Source organism: Centruroides sculpturatus, unplaced genomic scaffold (genome assembly GCF_000671375.1).
Source record: "Centruroides sculpturatus isolate CEXI.00-Female unplaced genomic scaffold, Cexi_2.0 scaffold10, whole genome shotgun sequence".
NCBI lineage: Eukaryota > Metazoa > Arthropoda > Arachnida > Scorpiones > Buthidae > Centruroides > Centruroides sculpturatus.
The window spans coordinates 1741313-1758362 of record NW_019384396.1 but is presented as its reverse complement, the minus strand read 5'-3'; the positions used below and the strand labels follow the sequence as shown (position 1 = coordinate 1758362).

The following is a 17050-nucleotide window of genomic DNA, read 5'->3' as shown; positions in this document are numbered from 1 at the left end:
AATTTTGATCACTCCTATGATCCAAGTTGAGATCTTGTTGCATTTAGCAATGGGTGAGCAATTAGCAGGGACAGAAAATAATAATTCCAAATTTCAAAGATATGATGTTTCTCCTAAATATTCCAAGTATTGGACTATTTGTTTCATGTGTGTGTATATGTGTCTTGTGCATATCTTAGTCTCTGTCACCCTTCCTCAAATCAACATCTTTTTTCCATCACTGGAAATTGATTGCATCAGTATAGGGATGTTGAGATGTCAGAGAAACTCACTCACTCACCAATGACACTTCTTCATTTGAGACTATCTTAGAAAAAATAGGAAGACCCAGAAACTGTTGTTCTTAAAAAAAAAAAATTGACCGACTTCTATCCTTCTCCAAGGAATCAAGAAAAAGGAGTCTTGAAGATAATCAGTTTAATTGCTTGAAGGAGATTTGTTTAAGTGTTATCAACCATACTCATATATGATTTCTCACCCATCTCATCATGCTGAATGCAAAATTAGTGTTAGTAACCTCACAATTCTATTCTGATCTGTCTGCATGCTGACTGGACTAATGTATTTAATCAGTATTATCCACTTGTGTAATTCATAACCTAATTATTTGCTTAACTCATGAGTTTTTTCATCAATTAAACAAATGAGATGACATTAAAGAGGTTGCAGCCAATGTTTTCATTGCAAAAACATGAACGTCGGATTTTGAGCACTGCAATCTGGCAAGTCCAGAAGGTTGACAATGGTGTTTACTACATCTAGCATGGTGAGTAGAAGTTTGGCTTAAACTTCTTCATTTTTTTGTGTTTGGGGTTAAAATTATGACATATTTTATTAAAATAATGATTATTTAAGCATTTATGAATAATATTGTAAAGAAACAGACAATTTTAATCCAGAAATTATTTTATTATTGAATTTTTTTGCAAGTGATGTGAAGTGCCTATAGAATTTACATATATTTGTGTTCATAATAGCTTATCATAATTCTGTAGTAGTAGTAGTAGTAGTAGTAGTTTGTTCTTTCACAGCATCTTCTACCATCAACAGTGTAATATGTTCGTAAATTTTCTAAAAAAACTTTCCCAAGCTGCTTTTGGATTTACATAAGCCACTACTTCCCTCAACAAAAATATGTCATAAGAACAGGCAAAACGCATTAGAATTGTCCTACTATTATATTGTATGGTAGGAGACATGACGCTAATTAAAGTAAAAAGTAATTATTTAGTGTTATTAAACATCCTATAAATATTTTTGAATAGTTTAATTTGTTTATTTACCTTTGCTGGTAACATTCATCATTGTTAAATGTTTCTGTCATTTTTCAACAATATCCCATGAGTCAGTACGTGACATGAACATGTGGCGCAACATGTTTTACTTGGAGTTCAAACATCAAACGTGTACTTTCTGCTTGCCGTACAAGTTTGACGTTTGAACTTCAGCTGCAAACTCTCTATTAACTGCTAGTGTTAAACTAATAAAACAATCAATTTAATTAGTGAACTAATGTTAGTCAATGATAAGTAGAGGTTAGTAGTCTAATAAACTTTAATTTATAAGTATTATCATATTTTTAGGTCTAGAGATGCTGTTCCAACAACATGTTTTTTAGTGATTTTAGTCCTGATAATATAAAAGTTTTAAACTGTAGCACTGGAATTTAAAGTTATGGAAATGTTAATTTTAACTATGATGCATAACTTACTCTCAATTTTGTATACACCATGTATAGCCATATAGTATCTATGTATCAATTTTCACTTAAATCCTTCAATTACAGCAATTTCTACAACACATTGAGTTACTGAATTTATTTTCTCATCAATGCAAATATACCTATTATTCCATATTATTTTTAGATAAAAAAAATTATGAATCCAAAAAACTTAATTTTCAAACTATTTTAACAGTTCTAAACTTCCAATTTATAATTTACCTTCATATATTCTTCGTGTTTTATTAAAAAGAACTTCTGCATCTTTTTTCTTGATGGCATCATTATGTTTATCTGGATGATAAAGTTTGCTGAGACGACGATAAGCATTTGAAACTTCTTCTGAAGTAGCCTGTAATATATGAAATTATCAGTTGTTAGCATGAATTTAAATAACCGAAAAATTGTTAAATGTAATTAATTATCAATATGTTATAGTATTGCTTCAATCTATGTAATTCAGAAAAATTTCAATGATATAAAACAGGGATGACAGTACAAGAGCTGCACATAGCCTGTGGCCATTGCGTATCCCTTGTATTAGCTCATATTGACAAAATTTTATTAATAAATAAAATGAATTTTTAAAATTGTCAATCTATTCCTCATCTTAACATTTTAGTATTTATATGTTTACTATATGTTCAATTTCATAAATAGGCATATTTTTAATTACTGCTTCAAATTTCAATTAATTAAATAGAAATTTTTATTTTTAGGGATAAGCAAGAAAAGTAAAATAGAACAAGAAAACAGACTCTTCAATGACAAAAAATGAACATATTTCTTCTTTTTTTTTATATACAAATTAAAGATAAAGCAATTTGTCTTATTTCTTGAGAAGGTACAGTACATCCTTGTTTAAAGACTAAAACATATGAGGCATTTTAATACAAAATATTCAAATTATTTCTCCAACTTAACTGAGAATAAACAGGAAAAGGCAAATGTAATACAACACTACAAGAATTTAAAAAAAAGGAAATGTCGAAAACTTTATAACTAAATAAACAACACTTAATTTTTGGTTTCACATATATTTGTGAACAATCATTCTTTAAGATCATGGATCTGTAATGAACATTTGGAAGCAATATTAAGATTATACACTATAAATATAATCCAGATTTTGAAAAGATGTCTAAAGAATGTAAAGAATTTTGTAAGTAATTAATTGTTAATTTCTTAAGTAAATGTTGTGTTCATGTTGTATTTTTTTCATAATTATTAAAAGAATAAAAAACATGTATAATTTTTAAATGTGGTTCCTAGCTATATTTCATTAATATCATAAAACCTCTTTTCTGCANTTCAATGATATAAAACAGGGATGACAGTACAAGAGCTGCACATAGCCTGTGGCCATTGCGTATCCCTTGTATTAGCTCATATTGACAAAATTTTATTAATAAATACATTCCAAAAATAAGCTTGAACTTATTTTTTTCATAATTATTAAAAGAATAAAAAACATGTATAATTTTTAAATGTGGTTCCTAGCTATATTTCATTAATATCATAAAACCTCTTTTCTGCAAAACTTTGTCCATTGCTGATATATAATATAAAATTCAAAAACTTCTTATTCAACAAATGTTAGTTTCTGAAATGTAAGATACAGAAAACTTATAATTTCTGTGTAAGAAAACTGAACCTCTCAAAAAATTATCATTTGTAAATCTGTACTGTATAACCTGCACTAGTATAGGCCTAATATCCTGCAAAAACTGCTAAAATCAAAATAAAAACTACATAACATGCACCACAATATACTCCACACTTATGAAACTGCCATTTAAAACACCATGCATAAGGCTCTTAATAAGGCATCATCAAACCCTGGGTGGTTTGATGATGCCTTATTATGTGCCTTATGATGCTGAGGTGGAAATCTGTTTGGAGAAACAGACCTTATGATTGCAATACAGGACCAGGTTATCAGTACAAGAACCTACAAAAACACATAATCAAAGATATCTTGGATGACACATGTAGGAAATGTTATGGCACATAATAAAACTGTACAAGATATCATAGACAGCTGTAAAAGCCTAGCACAGACTATTTATACAGATATAACCAGACAGAAAAAATTCACCAGTATATAGCAAAAAAATATTTACGAACCATCACAAACACACCATATTAAAAGTATATACCACAAACTATTCTTGAGAACACAACACACAAACCATATTTTGACAGAACAGTTTTAACTTATAAAACAATCCATCACAATAGACCAGATATTATCCTTATTGACATAGTGCACAAAACAACCTATATTGTTAACCTCCCTATACCAAAATATACATAATCTACAAAATAGTTATACAACAAGACAGCACTGGCAACATATGCATCAGATCAGGATATACATGCAGACTTAGAGAATGCTACCCTTATAAAGAAATCATTCCAAACTGACCATACAAGGAAATTGGAAAAATTAGCGAAATATACAAAGTAAGCAGAGCGGGAAACTGTATTAACTATAAAGACAACAACACTACATCATATACATGGCAATATATGTATTAAAAGGATCCTCAACAATATTGACGTCTTATTCAAAGAATTCTGAGATAAAATATTAATATGCAGAAGGTGGACTTATATAATGGAGTAGAACATAAATAGCCAAATTAATTTGCATCAAATTAATTGAACGGTTGAACTAAGTGGCAATTAATATTTGAACTCTGGGTTTTCCAATATAAGAACATTATCGAACCTGAAGCAGTTCTCGATAGAGATACGAAAACATTTGTTCAAGCAAGTATTATTATTTTTACTGGAAATATAAGGTTTTGAAAGAGATAGTAATAGTTATACAGAAAAAATAAATAAATATACTTAACACACTCAAGAAATAAAAGATCTATGGAAAATGGATAAGTAAATACAATACCCATAGTTCTCTCTGCTACAGAAGTTATCTCACATTTGTTACATAAAAGCCTGAAGACAACAGACATTTCATTCAAATTTATATAGATCCTTACAATAAGCAACCATTCTGGCAACTTGTCATATTTTCAGAAAATTTCTCCAATTGTTTAAAATTTTGTACTGGTCTCACAGGATTGGCTCTCTGATTCACCTGTGAGATTTGATACTGGACACATTCCAAGAATGATACACAGTAAAAAAAGTAAACCAGAGAACAATGAAAGAAATAATTATTATTATTATTATTTCTTTGATTGTTCTCTGGTTCACTTTTTTTAATGTTATGAAAAATAATAATATTAACTGTCCACAAAAAACCTTTATCAGTGTTGTGTTCGTTACAATATCCACTAACGTTTTCGATCTCCACCGAGGTCTTCTTCAGGTGCTGACTAAGCGTTGTCTCCCCTTGACTGTTAGAATGATGTTGTCTGAGACGTAAATATTGCACGTATCACATTTCACCCCTCCGCTTGTCCCTGTTCGAATTCCTCAAATAGGTATCTCCACACCTGCACGATCGTTTCTCTGTCTTTAAAGTTGATACAGGTGCCCCCAATGTTGGCTTTGTAGATCTCCCAGGTCTCAAGGTGATGGATGCAATCAATTTGAAATGCCTATCTGATTAATTTGGTGTTTGGGAAGTCTGCCAAATTTCAGGGTCGCTAACGTATGCCGTTAAGGCGGTGGCGTGCCTGTTATTTTTAATGTCCGATTGATGCTCATGTAACCGTTTTTGTGTTGAGTGCACGTAGAACGGATATAAACTAAGTTTCTCTGGAATCTATTGTCCCTGATGGGAATGGAGTAAACCCCTGGGGCTCTGTTGAGATCTATTGCATCTTTAGTATTGCGCAGCAGGTCATAAATAGTGCCAGTCCTCCTGTACGCGATCTTTGTGTGATTATGGCAAGCAATCTCCCCATATAGGGGGTCCAAATGTTGGTTGAACCGGACGACTGCACACCTCTCATTCTTAACGGGTTGCTGTCAGCTGTCCGGCGTAGTCAGGGGGTAGCACTGCTGCGTGAGGAAGACGGTTGGGCAGGCACGGGCCAAACTGTGAATCATGCCCTTACTGTAGCCATGCTCAATGGCAATTTTTTCTATGTGGCAGAGCTCAGTCAGGGTGTCCCATTCGTTAGTGTGATGCGCGAAGGCCCATCTGGTTAGGGCCTGGAAGGCTGCAATTTTGTAAGCGAAGGGGTCAGACGAGTTAGCGGGGATGAAGAGCGGAACTTGGTCTGGTTTGCGGTAAACACTCGTTTCTATCTTGCCATCCCTGAGACATATGTCAACATCTAGGAAATGTGCATGAGAGTTACTAAATTGATCCAAGCCAAGGGTGAGGCCATAAGCATTATCGTTCATGCACAACAAAAACTCGTCAAGATTCGGTTTAGTTCTCCAAAGTATAAAGATGTCGTCCACGTATCTTTGGTATAGACTGATGCACAGTAAGAATTTGGGTAGTACCCTCCAACTGTCATACTACCAGCTTGCAAAGGTCCCCCGATAGTGGGCTGCCCATGGGTACACCCCATCTCTGTAAGTAAGTGGTGGTGTTGAACTGGAAAACCAAGGTGTAGCACGAGATGTGCCAGCTCTAAAATCTGCTGCCTGTGCTGGTGCGCATCATTCCCGTGAAGTAGAAGGTCCCTAAGGGTGCAGAAGCATGGTTGCAGACATATCGACCATTCGTATCGACAGGATGTACTCAACAGTGTTACAGTTAGAAGACGTTTGTGTAATAATAATATTATTATTTTTCATAACTGTTTCTTGCAGATAAAAACAGTATATCATTAAACTTACACAACACTAATGTGGATTTTACACAGTACCCGAAACACACAGACACCATCAGACAATCCTAGACTCAGAAGGAATGAAGGAACTCTTTGGTAGGCACTCTAGCGATCTAAGCCATGTTGATAAAACTGCATCAAACTGCTGGCTGACTAACGGGTGTCTCTTTGGAAGAACAAAAATTCACGATTGATAAGATCAGGTCATCAATACAACAAACTACAGAAAATACATTTTAAAAGACAATATTTACAGAAAATAACACATGCATGAAACTATACAACACATCACATCAGAAAAAAATAATACTGTCTTCTGGCATTAAAATTCTTTAACAAAAGTGAAATTAGCACTTTAATGATAACAGAATTATCCCATTAGTAATGATAAAAACAAGTAATTTTGACAATTCATTGACATCATCTTCGGGTATAATAGATTGTTTTAAAAATACCTGTTATAAAATTCATTTGATCAAAAAAACACAAAGCTGTAAATTTTAAATTTTGAATGATATAAATGGAAAATATTAAAAATATAACAATTTTAAAGTTGGATAAAAGAATGATAGAAATAATCAATAATGTAAATTACAAAAAATTGGGAATAAAAATGTAATAAAAATGATCCTCACGAATAAAAATAAAAAAATATAACAAAAATATAAATTTAAACGTTTAACATGGGGTTAGGCACGCGAGGTGCTATTGCAATGTAGGGCGCGCAAGGATCATTTTGTTCCAGTTTCAAAAACCAATTTTGTAAAAATCATAGTTTCATTCGTTCTTTTCTGATATTAGATGTTTGTGGGAATGTGTTTCTGAAGTCCTAATCAACAAAACTACTCAAAATATATTGTTTTTATTTATTTATAATGAAAACAAAAAAGTCTTACGTTTTAGGAATTTTTAGGAAAAAATTGTCAACTCTAGAAGCATTTTTTACAAACTGTAAACAACTCTGTTGCTATCTAAGCTCTGATTTGCTTTCTCATATGTGTTTTTTAACTGTCCCAACAATTAAATGCTTTCTCTCAAACCCCAGGCCAAAAATATTTCAGTATTTCCAAAATACACCTTCTAATATTTTACAGAAACTAGAGGTAAAAATGCAGATTATTGACAGATAACATTGATAGTAAACTTCTTTTACACTGTAATTGGTTAATTTCTTTGTCTGTTATTAGATCCACCTGTAAAAACAATTGCCGGAAAATTTTACATGAAATGCCATGCCCCCTCAGACTACCACTTCGAATTTGTAAACAATCGCTATAAAATTGCATGTTTTAATCATTTTTCACTTCTAATTTGCTAATGAAAAGTTGTTTGACAGTATATAGATGAATAAACATGTTTTCAAAACCATTTAGCAATAAATATTCCCAGGAAACTCCACCTTTCAAACTTTCAATGCTAAGTCTATGGGAGACGTTTTTTGCCATTAATTGGCTTTGAAAATCCTTTTATATGCCTTCTATGCTCCAATTGGTCATTTCTATCATGACTGACCCAATATCAAGCAATGAGCATTCTTTCAGAACCCTAACTCAGTTCCACCTCCTTGGTTAGTCGCGCTAATTAAACTTTCTCCATTAGGCATGCAGGATACCATGGTTACCCCTGAACTTTGGTGTGGCTTCACGTAATATTTTTTTCAGACAAATTTGTAATTTTTTCAGTGTGATCTTCAGTACTTTTAAGGAAGATACTGAGGACATCATTTTTTAGCATTTAATAGATAAAAAAAATACACACATTTTAAAATGGCATGTCTACATCTGTTCCCTATGCACCTAACGCAGGGTTTTAAACAATGATAATTACACACCTTCAAAACCTTAAAATTTGAGTAAAAATCTTTGATAGACAAATGTTTTTGATCTATTAAAGTTTTTTATTCAAATCTTAAGATTTTTAAAGGTGTGTAATTATTGTTCATACTTATCCACTTTTATATAGAAGTTAAAAAAGAATTTAAATGTTTGGAGTAAGGTAAACATTTAAAAGTTTAAATATTGTGATCCATATGTTTGGAATTTCTGAAGTTAGTTTGTTACACAGTTCCTAATGATTTATAATGAATCCTAAATAAAGATAGATTTGTGCTTAGCACATTGTTTGAGTAATTATCCTTTGGCCCATAAAGGTATAAGATCATGATCCAGTACATTTTTGGATAATTCTGTGGTACATCTGCTGAATAAAATTTTTCCTAAAATATTTTAATTCTCTTGAAACCCCACTTCTCACTCAATTTGAGGGAAAGCATTAATGAACTAGTCTAAAAATAAAACCAAGATGAAAAAAATTATAAATACAGTAATTGTAATTTAAATAGTATCGTTTATCATTTTTCAATTTTCATTTAAATCTAATGATATCACTTCAGAAAATTTATTTAAATCTGTGGTAAAAGTAAAGAAATGCAAAAAATGGATTGTGCAAAGTGGTAAAAGTTTACCAGAAATTCTAATTAACTATTGTCAGAATTTACAACAAAATAAATTATTTTTTTTAATAAAAAAGTTTCATTTTAAATCATTTTTAAAATTGGCAATTTTAAAAATGATCTCTTTCACTAATTAACAATTTTAATCAATTAAATATTTTAGTTTGCAAAACCAATCTTTTAAAAATAAACAATAATAATTCATTAGAAAAAAAATTAAAAATAGCTAAACATTTTCTATAATTTAATCATTTTGCTTGTTTATGCTTTTTTCATGTATACATGTAATCTTTTAAATGAATATTCATTCAGCACTAACCTGAACTAAACTTAGAGTTCTCCATAGTGAATAAGAGCCATGGGATTGACTTCCAGTCTGTTGTTGGTACAATATATATTAAAATTTGTTTCTATTTAATTTTTTTCTGCTCTATTTTTTTTATATTATTTACTGATAAACAAAACAAAAATGCGGTATGATGATAAAAAAATGTTCTTCACAGACATTTGTATCTTTACTGACAACTTACTGAGTTGACAGAGAAATTAACAGCCATTAACTTTAAGGAAACTGATTCAATCTCTAAGGCTTAAAGAGTGCTGCTTAAGATGAATTAACCAGATGAATTAAAAAGAAGTTCTAGTAATTCTAAATGTTTAATTTAACTTTACTGTTCTATTATGTGAAATTAAACCTGAAGATGTCCATAATGGACATCTTGATATATATTGATCTTATATATGAGTGAAATGTTAGTTTACAGTAAAATTTCTACAATTTGAAATTGAACTTGAACAAATTGAACCAGCATACTCTGCAGGTATAATGGAGACAGGAGAATAAGAAATTACCACTACCATAAAGAAGACAGAGGGACTATTCACAAGTTTTTTATTGGATTTGTTTACTATTGTTGAGTTACTGTCCTAGAGATAATTTAAGAATCTTATTACAAGTTATTACATACACATTATACATTAATAGTACAATTATTAATAATGTAATGTTGGCAAATTGCACCATAGACTCTCTTTTGTATGTCACCTAATTGATAAGGGCCAATAAGGCTGAAATGCGTTTTGGGATAAGTTAATTAAACAGGCTTGGTGTTTAATAAGCCTGTTCATTAGTCATATGTAACTAAGTATTTGACATCTTAACTTATTAGTTCTATTTTATTACATTTTTTTTTATTCATTTACATTCAATTTATTCGTTTACATAGTTCAATTTTCATGCCAATTTTTCAGAAATGCAACAACTATAATATGTTATAAAAATAGCTGTTTTTATTTATGATCACACTAATACTATTATCATTTGTTGCATACATTCATAGGTGAAAGAAATGTTAGATTTCAGTAAGAGGTTAGATTGGAAAAAATTAACTCATCTTTTTTCTCCTTAGAAAAAAATAATGAGTTAATTTTTTCCAATCTAAGCACACAAATCTAAAATCTTATCATGGACCACTGGTTTAAACCAATAATAAAATTTTTTGATAATTTTCTAATTTTTTCATGATGGAGTTGGTTATTTATAAAGAAATGTCAAAAGATTTAATTTTTTTATTTTTTTAGTATTATTTAAAAAAATATATTACAAATCAAAATGGATTTATTCTTCATATGATCATATAAAGGACTTTGTCAAGATGACATATTATTCATTTTATCCAATGTTAATGTTAATACTCAAAATGATCTCAATAGTATGTTTAGGGCCTACATTTCTGAAAAGAGAAAAAAAGGAAATTTTTAAAAGCAGTTGACACAATTATTATTATTTCAACAACAACATATTCAAAAGAATTAATAAGATAAAAAAGAATCCAATAAAAAGTCTAGAAGCAAATTTATATCTCATAACTTGCATCTCACAGCACAACTCTACCAACTAAAAATATGTTGAAGTGCAAGTTATGAATAGTTGTTTGATTGAATGAAAATGAAATATTATTCAACAATCCAAATAAATACGGATTATCTCTAAGGTTACGAATCATTTCCAAGAATAAGGAATAATAATATTGTCTTCAGGATACAATATCATCAAAAAAACTAATAAGCGAAACTAATGAGAAAAGAAATAAGATCTTCAATTTAATAATTTTGGTTGTTCTTAATTTCTAAAAATCAATTTTGCAATTTGCAGAGATTTCCTTCATTACACAGCTCCTACTGTGTTTCAAAGCTCAAAAAGTAGGAAATGGTAGTATTTTCTGGAGGAAAATTAGGATAAGTAGGACAAATTTAAAAATAAAATCATCACTTAAAAGAGGACATTCAATAAAATATCAAGACAAAAAAATCAGTCTACAGTTATTTATTAATAATAAAACCTCTTCTCATTAACAAGGAAAAGAAAGATAGAGTTAAATTGGTACAGGGGTCAGCAACCTTTAAGTGGTGTTTAGCTGAACCTAAGTTATAGTGTTCTTCCGGGTGCTGACATGATTCTACCAATTTTGTTATACAGTACAGTAAACCTGGATTATCCAACTCTTGATTAACATAGATTATGCATTATCCAAAGCAAACTTATAAGTGAATATAGTACTTGTAATTCATAAAAGTTTTGTTGCAAATTCACTAACAAGGGAACTGTCGGAGTGTCTTTTAATAAATATTAATAAAATTTAATTAATAATTACATTAAATTATTAACTAAAATTTTATTAATATTTATTAAAAGACACTTCGACAGTTCCCTTGTGAGTGTATAAATACTGTAGTAGTTTTAAACTAAATGGTATTGAGCGAGTGGTTAATGCTGAGATGTGTAGCATATGGCAGCAAAGAAAGGATGAACCATATAAAACAAAAACTCTAAAGAACTTTTTAAAGAACATTTAAAATGATTGTGTGTTACAAAATAATTTGTTATTGTCACTGTTATCATTTAACTTCAATATGAGACAAACCATTTGTATTAAATGAAACTATAATAATACACATTTTTATTTTAAAACTATTGTATACATTAGCCATATAATAGAGATGGCCTGATGGCCGAGTGGTCAAGGTGGCAGCCTACCACTCTGGGGGACCCGGGATCGAATAAACCCCAGAATTTTTTCGGGGGGTGGTCTGTCCGGATTTGTTGGGCCCCGTCCCTCACCACCCAGTCGCCCCATTGTGAGCCTGGCCGTACCCATAATGGGCTTGCAAAAAGAGGCCCTCTTAGTGCTCACAGGGAGGAAAGAGTTAAAAAAAAAAGCCATATAATAGGTAATATAAAACATGTTATTCTTATATATGTTTAGATTATTAAGGTATAAAAACAAAACCTTAAAAGTGATACCATATAAATCTTATATATTCATAATTTTTAATCAAATGGTTGTAAATGTTCATTTTACTGAAGTTTTCAGTTAACTGAGATATTGTTAAGCTACATTACCTTGGATTATCAGGGTTCTACTGTAACTCAATTTTATTTATTTTTTTATCATGAAAATTTCCTACCAAAAAAGACTGTCATTTATTAGTTACTAGAATAATATCATCAATAGATTATGGCCTTCATTTCTCAATAATATATACAATTAGTAAATATGAGAAAACAATTTCATAAAGATGAAAATGTCATGAAAAATGTTAATTACAGTACCAAATTTAAAACTTCATAACATATTCTGATAAAAAGCAAGTTGTTCAATATTTTTTTTACTTTTTGGGCTATAATATTCAAAAATTGTAGAACTATAAACTCCTACTGGAATCTGTCTCTCTCTCTCTCGTCTTCCTTAATTTTGAGAACAGAGTTAGGTACAGTACATGGAAGTCAAGACCAAATATGGATAGCTTAAGGGCAGGAAGTCCTGATATATGAACTTCCAGTTTGGACCAAAAGTCACATTATTTCAATTCAAAAATTTTCTCCCAAACAAATAGATAGATGACTGGCATAACACCACTGTTAACAGGAAAAGTATGATATACAGAGAAGAGACACTACTAAAATTGAGAGCATTGTGACAAAAAAATTGCAGCCCAGCATTGTGATGATGTCACAATAAATAACTGCTCATTTAGCATCAGATCTTTTAAATATATAGTCCAACATTCTTTGTTTTGTTTTTCTATTTGTTTCAGTTCTGCACTATTTTGAAATTTTAATTATCAATCAAGTTGAAATTCTAATAAAGGAATAGATTTGCAGATTAGATCCTAAAAGATTAGGCAAGCATCTGCTCATGCAAAATAGAGATAACTAAAAAAATTTCTAATGCATTACACTACACTGCAATGACATCTTTCATGATGGAAAAGACCCCCCCAACCAGAACAGACTCCCTGGCATATATAGTATTCCCATTAATGACAACAGGTTTAATAGGGAACTCGTTTACATTGGATCCACAAAACACTCCTTAGAAATTAGAGTACAGAAACACATAACAGACATACATCATCAGTAGAAATACTTCCGCCCTTGCCATGTACACTACTGACCGAGACATTATGATGGCCTTCCACGAGGCGAAACTTGTACACACTATGTCACACAACAAACACCTTAAGTGGCTTGAGGCCATTAAAATTTACAAATCACCCTTCAGTGACAACTGCATCAATTTTAAGGATGAGTTGATTCTGTCGCCGGCCTGGCAGGTGTTGATGGACTCCAAATTTTAAGGTCACGATATGTCAACTAGATGAACATACATGCGTCTCATGTGATCTTCTAATTTGTTTCTCAAATTTCCTTTAACAGTTAGTTCTGTCCCATCAGTAATTCAGTTTCACACCTGAGGAACAACTCACAGCAGTTTGAAAACGTTTGTGGTGATCTTTATCCTTTGTTTTTATAGCACACCAGTTATAGGTTCTTAGAGTGCAGTAATTTTCTAATGCTTTCTAATGCTTCCTCTAGAAAGCAAAAATTACAAAATTTTTGGCCAAAAATCATCAACTGTAACTTCTGTCTTGCAAATGTTAAATAAAAATGATGTTTAATGTCAGACTCCTTAAAATTGAAGTTTAATGTAAAAATGCTAAGTTTAAAGCCTAAATTGCTTTTATGAAACACTAGTTGGGACTAGTAAAAATGAATGTATAATCAGGATACATGCTAATCCATAGAATGTTAAAATGGGATCTCACTGTATTAAAATGACAATAATAAACTCAGCAAACTTTAACTCCACTAAAAGTATATATGAAACCAAAGGACAGTACTTTAGTGTAAATAAAAGAAAATTAACTGAACATATTGGTCCTAAAGTTAGTGTTAATTAAATATCAGTAAACATTCTCCTAATTTAATGGAAAATTGTTACAACAGTTTAGAAAAACCTAGAGCAAGTCTTTTCCTTATGATCTTCATTAGAAACTATTGTTAAGATTTACAGAGGAAAAATGTAATTGTATAATTTAAAGAAACCTAAAGTTTATCTTTTAATAATTCACAAGATTTTGCTTTAGAGACACATTCAGTATTTGTTAAATGCCAAATATTTACCTTTGGCCAAAGTATTTGTCACTTGGCAAGTGCACAAGTACACACACAATTGTTTGTCAAGCATAGGTTTATTGTGGAAATGACAAATGTTCATCAGAGATCTAGAAAACAGACAATTCTCAAACAATAATTTGTGCCACTGCTTTTATAGTTATGAGTAGTTCATATCTGTTAATGGAAAAAAAAAGATAGCAGATGGTATTGCTTCACCAAAGCAGAAAAATGTAAATGTGAAAAAGAAAGGAATTTTATTAAAAAACAGCAGAATAAAACTGTATTGCAAAAAAAAAACCAGGAAAAAAATACACACAAAAAAATAAAATATTTAAACTAAATAAAAAAAAATAAAAGACTAGACCTAGTTTAAAAAAAAATTAAAATAGCCATATTGATGTCCAAACAAAATAAAATGCATGAATGCTCACATACATGCATTTTTTTGTTTGGTCATCAGTAGATGGACAATACAAATGTGTGAAAGCAAATATTTATCTCCTTTAATTTGGCACAATTTTACCACCAAGAATTGGGAAACAGTGAATACTGAACATTTATCACAAGTAAACCATCCACACTGCTTGATGTTTGCCAAATGTTTGCTTAACATTTGGTGAATAGTAAATGTGTTGATATGTCCTTACACATACAAATGTAAAAAGAAATAGTAAAGAATGTGCATTACATATGTTTCATTCAGAGAAAAGTTGATCCTGTATTATCACTTATTAAGCAATTGCCTTATTTTTTGTCTATATGTAAGATGACTAAATACACTCAAACAAACCTTTTGCACGTAGTTTAGGGAGTAGAGAGGCACATCCTTGGGGTAAACGTAATCTCCAAATCGACATTGGAAAGACATTGCATTTTTTGCAATCCGTCAAAAACCCAAGTTTTGCATCATTCCTGCAAATCTTCAGGACTAGGGCTCGAAACTTTTTGGCCGGCGTTGCCCAATTATAACTCATCAGAGACTGCATTTCTTAACTAAATACACTCAAACAAAAGGTTTGTTTGAGTGTATTTAGTTAAGAAATGCAGTCTCTGACGAGTTATATGTAAGATGAAATATGAGGCAAATATGTCACACTAACCTTGTACAGCTTTGCAGTTATTACTTAGAACATATCACAAATGTTTCTGACCCATTTCTAGGATCTTCTTCAGGTGTTCTAGAGTCTTCGGTATCCTTGCTATATGGCTATGTTTTGGATATACAATGGAAGCCTGGTTAACGAACTTAATCCATTCCGCAACTCCATTTATTAACTGAATTGTTTGTTAACCAAAGCAATTTTTCCCATAGAAATTAATGCAAATGCAATTAATCCATTCTAGTCTCTGAAATTTTTGTCATTTTATTTGTAATATACAGTAATTTTCTTTGATGAAAATGTAGGAAAATGTAGTATCTATCATTACAGCAACAAACAAGTAAACTTTGTTTAATAAAATAGCACTGTACATACCTTCGTTTGTTGTAGTTAGTGGCAGAAAAGTGGAGTTATACGAACCTTAATGCTTAGAAGGGGAATCCCCTCCAAAAAAATAATGGGTAGCACTTCATCAGAAGATTCTTCGAGTCAAAGTCTCTTCGGGGTTCCACTGTATTCCAACTCATTGTAAGTGTCGCAGATGTTGGTGCAATGCGTGTGTGCCCTCCTTATCCAGAACAGATATATATTGGAAACCCAGTTATCTTCCTATTATTATTCCTAGGAACTCTGCAGATCCTGAATATATAAAAATGGCAGTTTTTCGTTCATGGATAAGGAGGGCGCACACACATTGCACCAGCATCTGCGACACTTACAATGAGTTGGAATATATCCGAAACATAGCCATACAGCAAGGATACCACAGAGAAAGAATAGATGCTCTCATTATGAATTGTCAGAAACGACATCCCGTGCAGAGAGGGAATCAGCATAAGGAAAGAGTTGCGCTCAATTACATACTGTTCCTCAAAGGAATGGTTAAGAAAGTTTCCAGAAATAAGAATATACAGATAGTTTACAGGCATAATCCCACTGTATACAGACTCTTAAGAAGGCTAAGTGGTCTTCCTTGTCGTACCTTGAGCACGAGGAATTCGTTCATGGGTTTGCACCTTGCTCAGACCGACTGGCCACGTGGAGTTTTCAAGGATTTCTCCACGTCTGTAACGCCTAAATAGGGGCCAGTTTCTCTTAAAAACACCTCCCAGAAGGCATTCCCCCTAGGCAGATCGCCCAAGTGTTGCATTGTCATAACTTAACCAAGAAACAAACTCTTTCTGTAAGGAACAAGAAATTGATCTAAAGTTGATTGTCTTACTCTTTTAATCAAAATTTTTCTCAAATGCAATAGCGCATTGTCGTTTATATTGTGTTGTCATTTTCTATTGCCACTATGACTTTTTTCTTTCTTTGATGCCATATTGATTAAATATATAAATCACAAAACTGAAAAAAGAAGTATAGCACAAACACTCGGAAAAGCAATGCTTAACTCGCGCATACCTAACACCAACTAAAATTTGACACAAAATACCGTTACGTTCGTTATCCAAATTTTGTTCGTTATCTGAGACAAAATTTTTGCAAAATTAAAGTTCGTTAACTGATTTGGTCGTTAACCAGGACGTTCGTTAACCGGGGTTCCACTGTATT

The 17050-nt window shown here is 31.4% G+C and overlaps 1 protein-coding gene across 1 annotated transcript in view; it reads right to left on the bottom strand.

Annotated features, from left to right (window-relative positions):
• LOC111618383 (dnaJ homolog subfamily C member 11-like) overlaps positions 1-17050 on the bottom strand; it is a 46208-nt gene that overhangs the window by 24564 nt on the left and 4594 nt on the right. The window contains exons 2-3 of the mRNA XM_023359896.1: positions 1939-2072; positions 1785-1842 (exon numbers count right to left, since the gene is read on the bottom strand). Of these exons, the coding sequence (XP_023215664.1) occupies positions 1785-1842; positions 1939-2072 (192 nt within the window). The remainder of the gene's footprint in view (positions 1-1784; positions 1843-1938; positions 2073-17050) is intronic.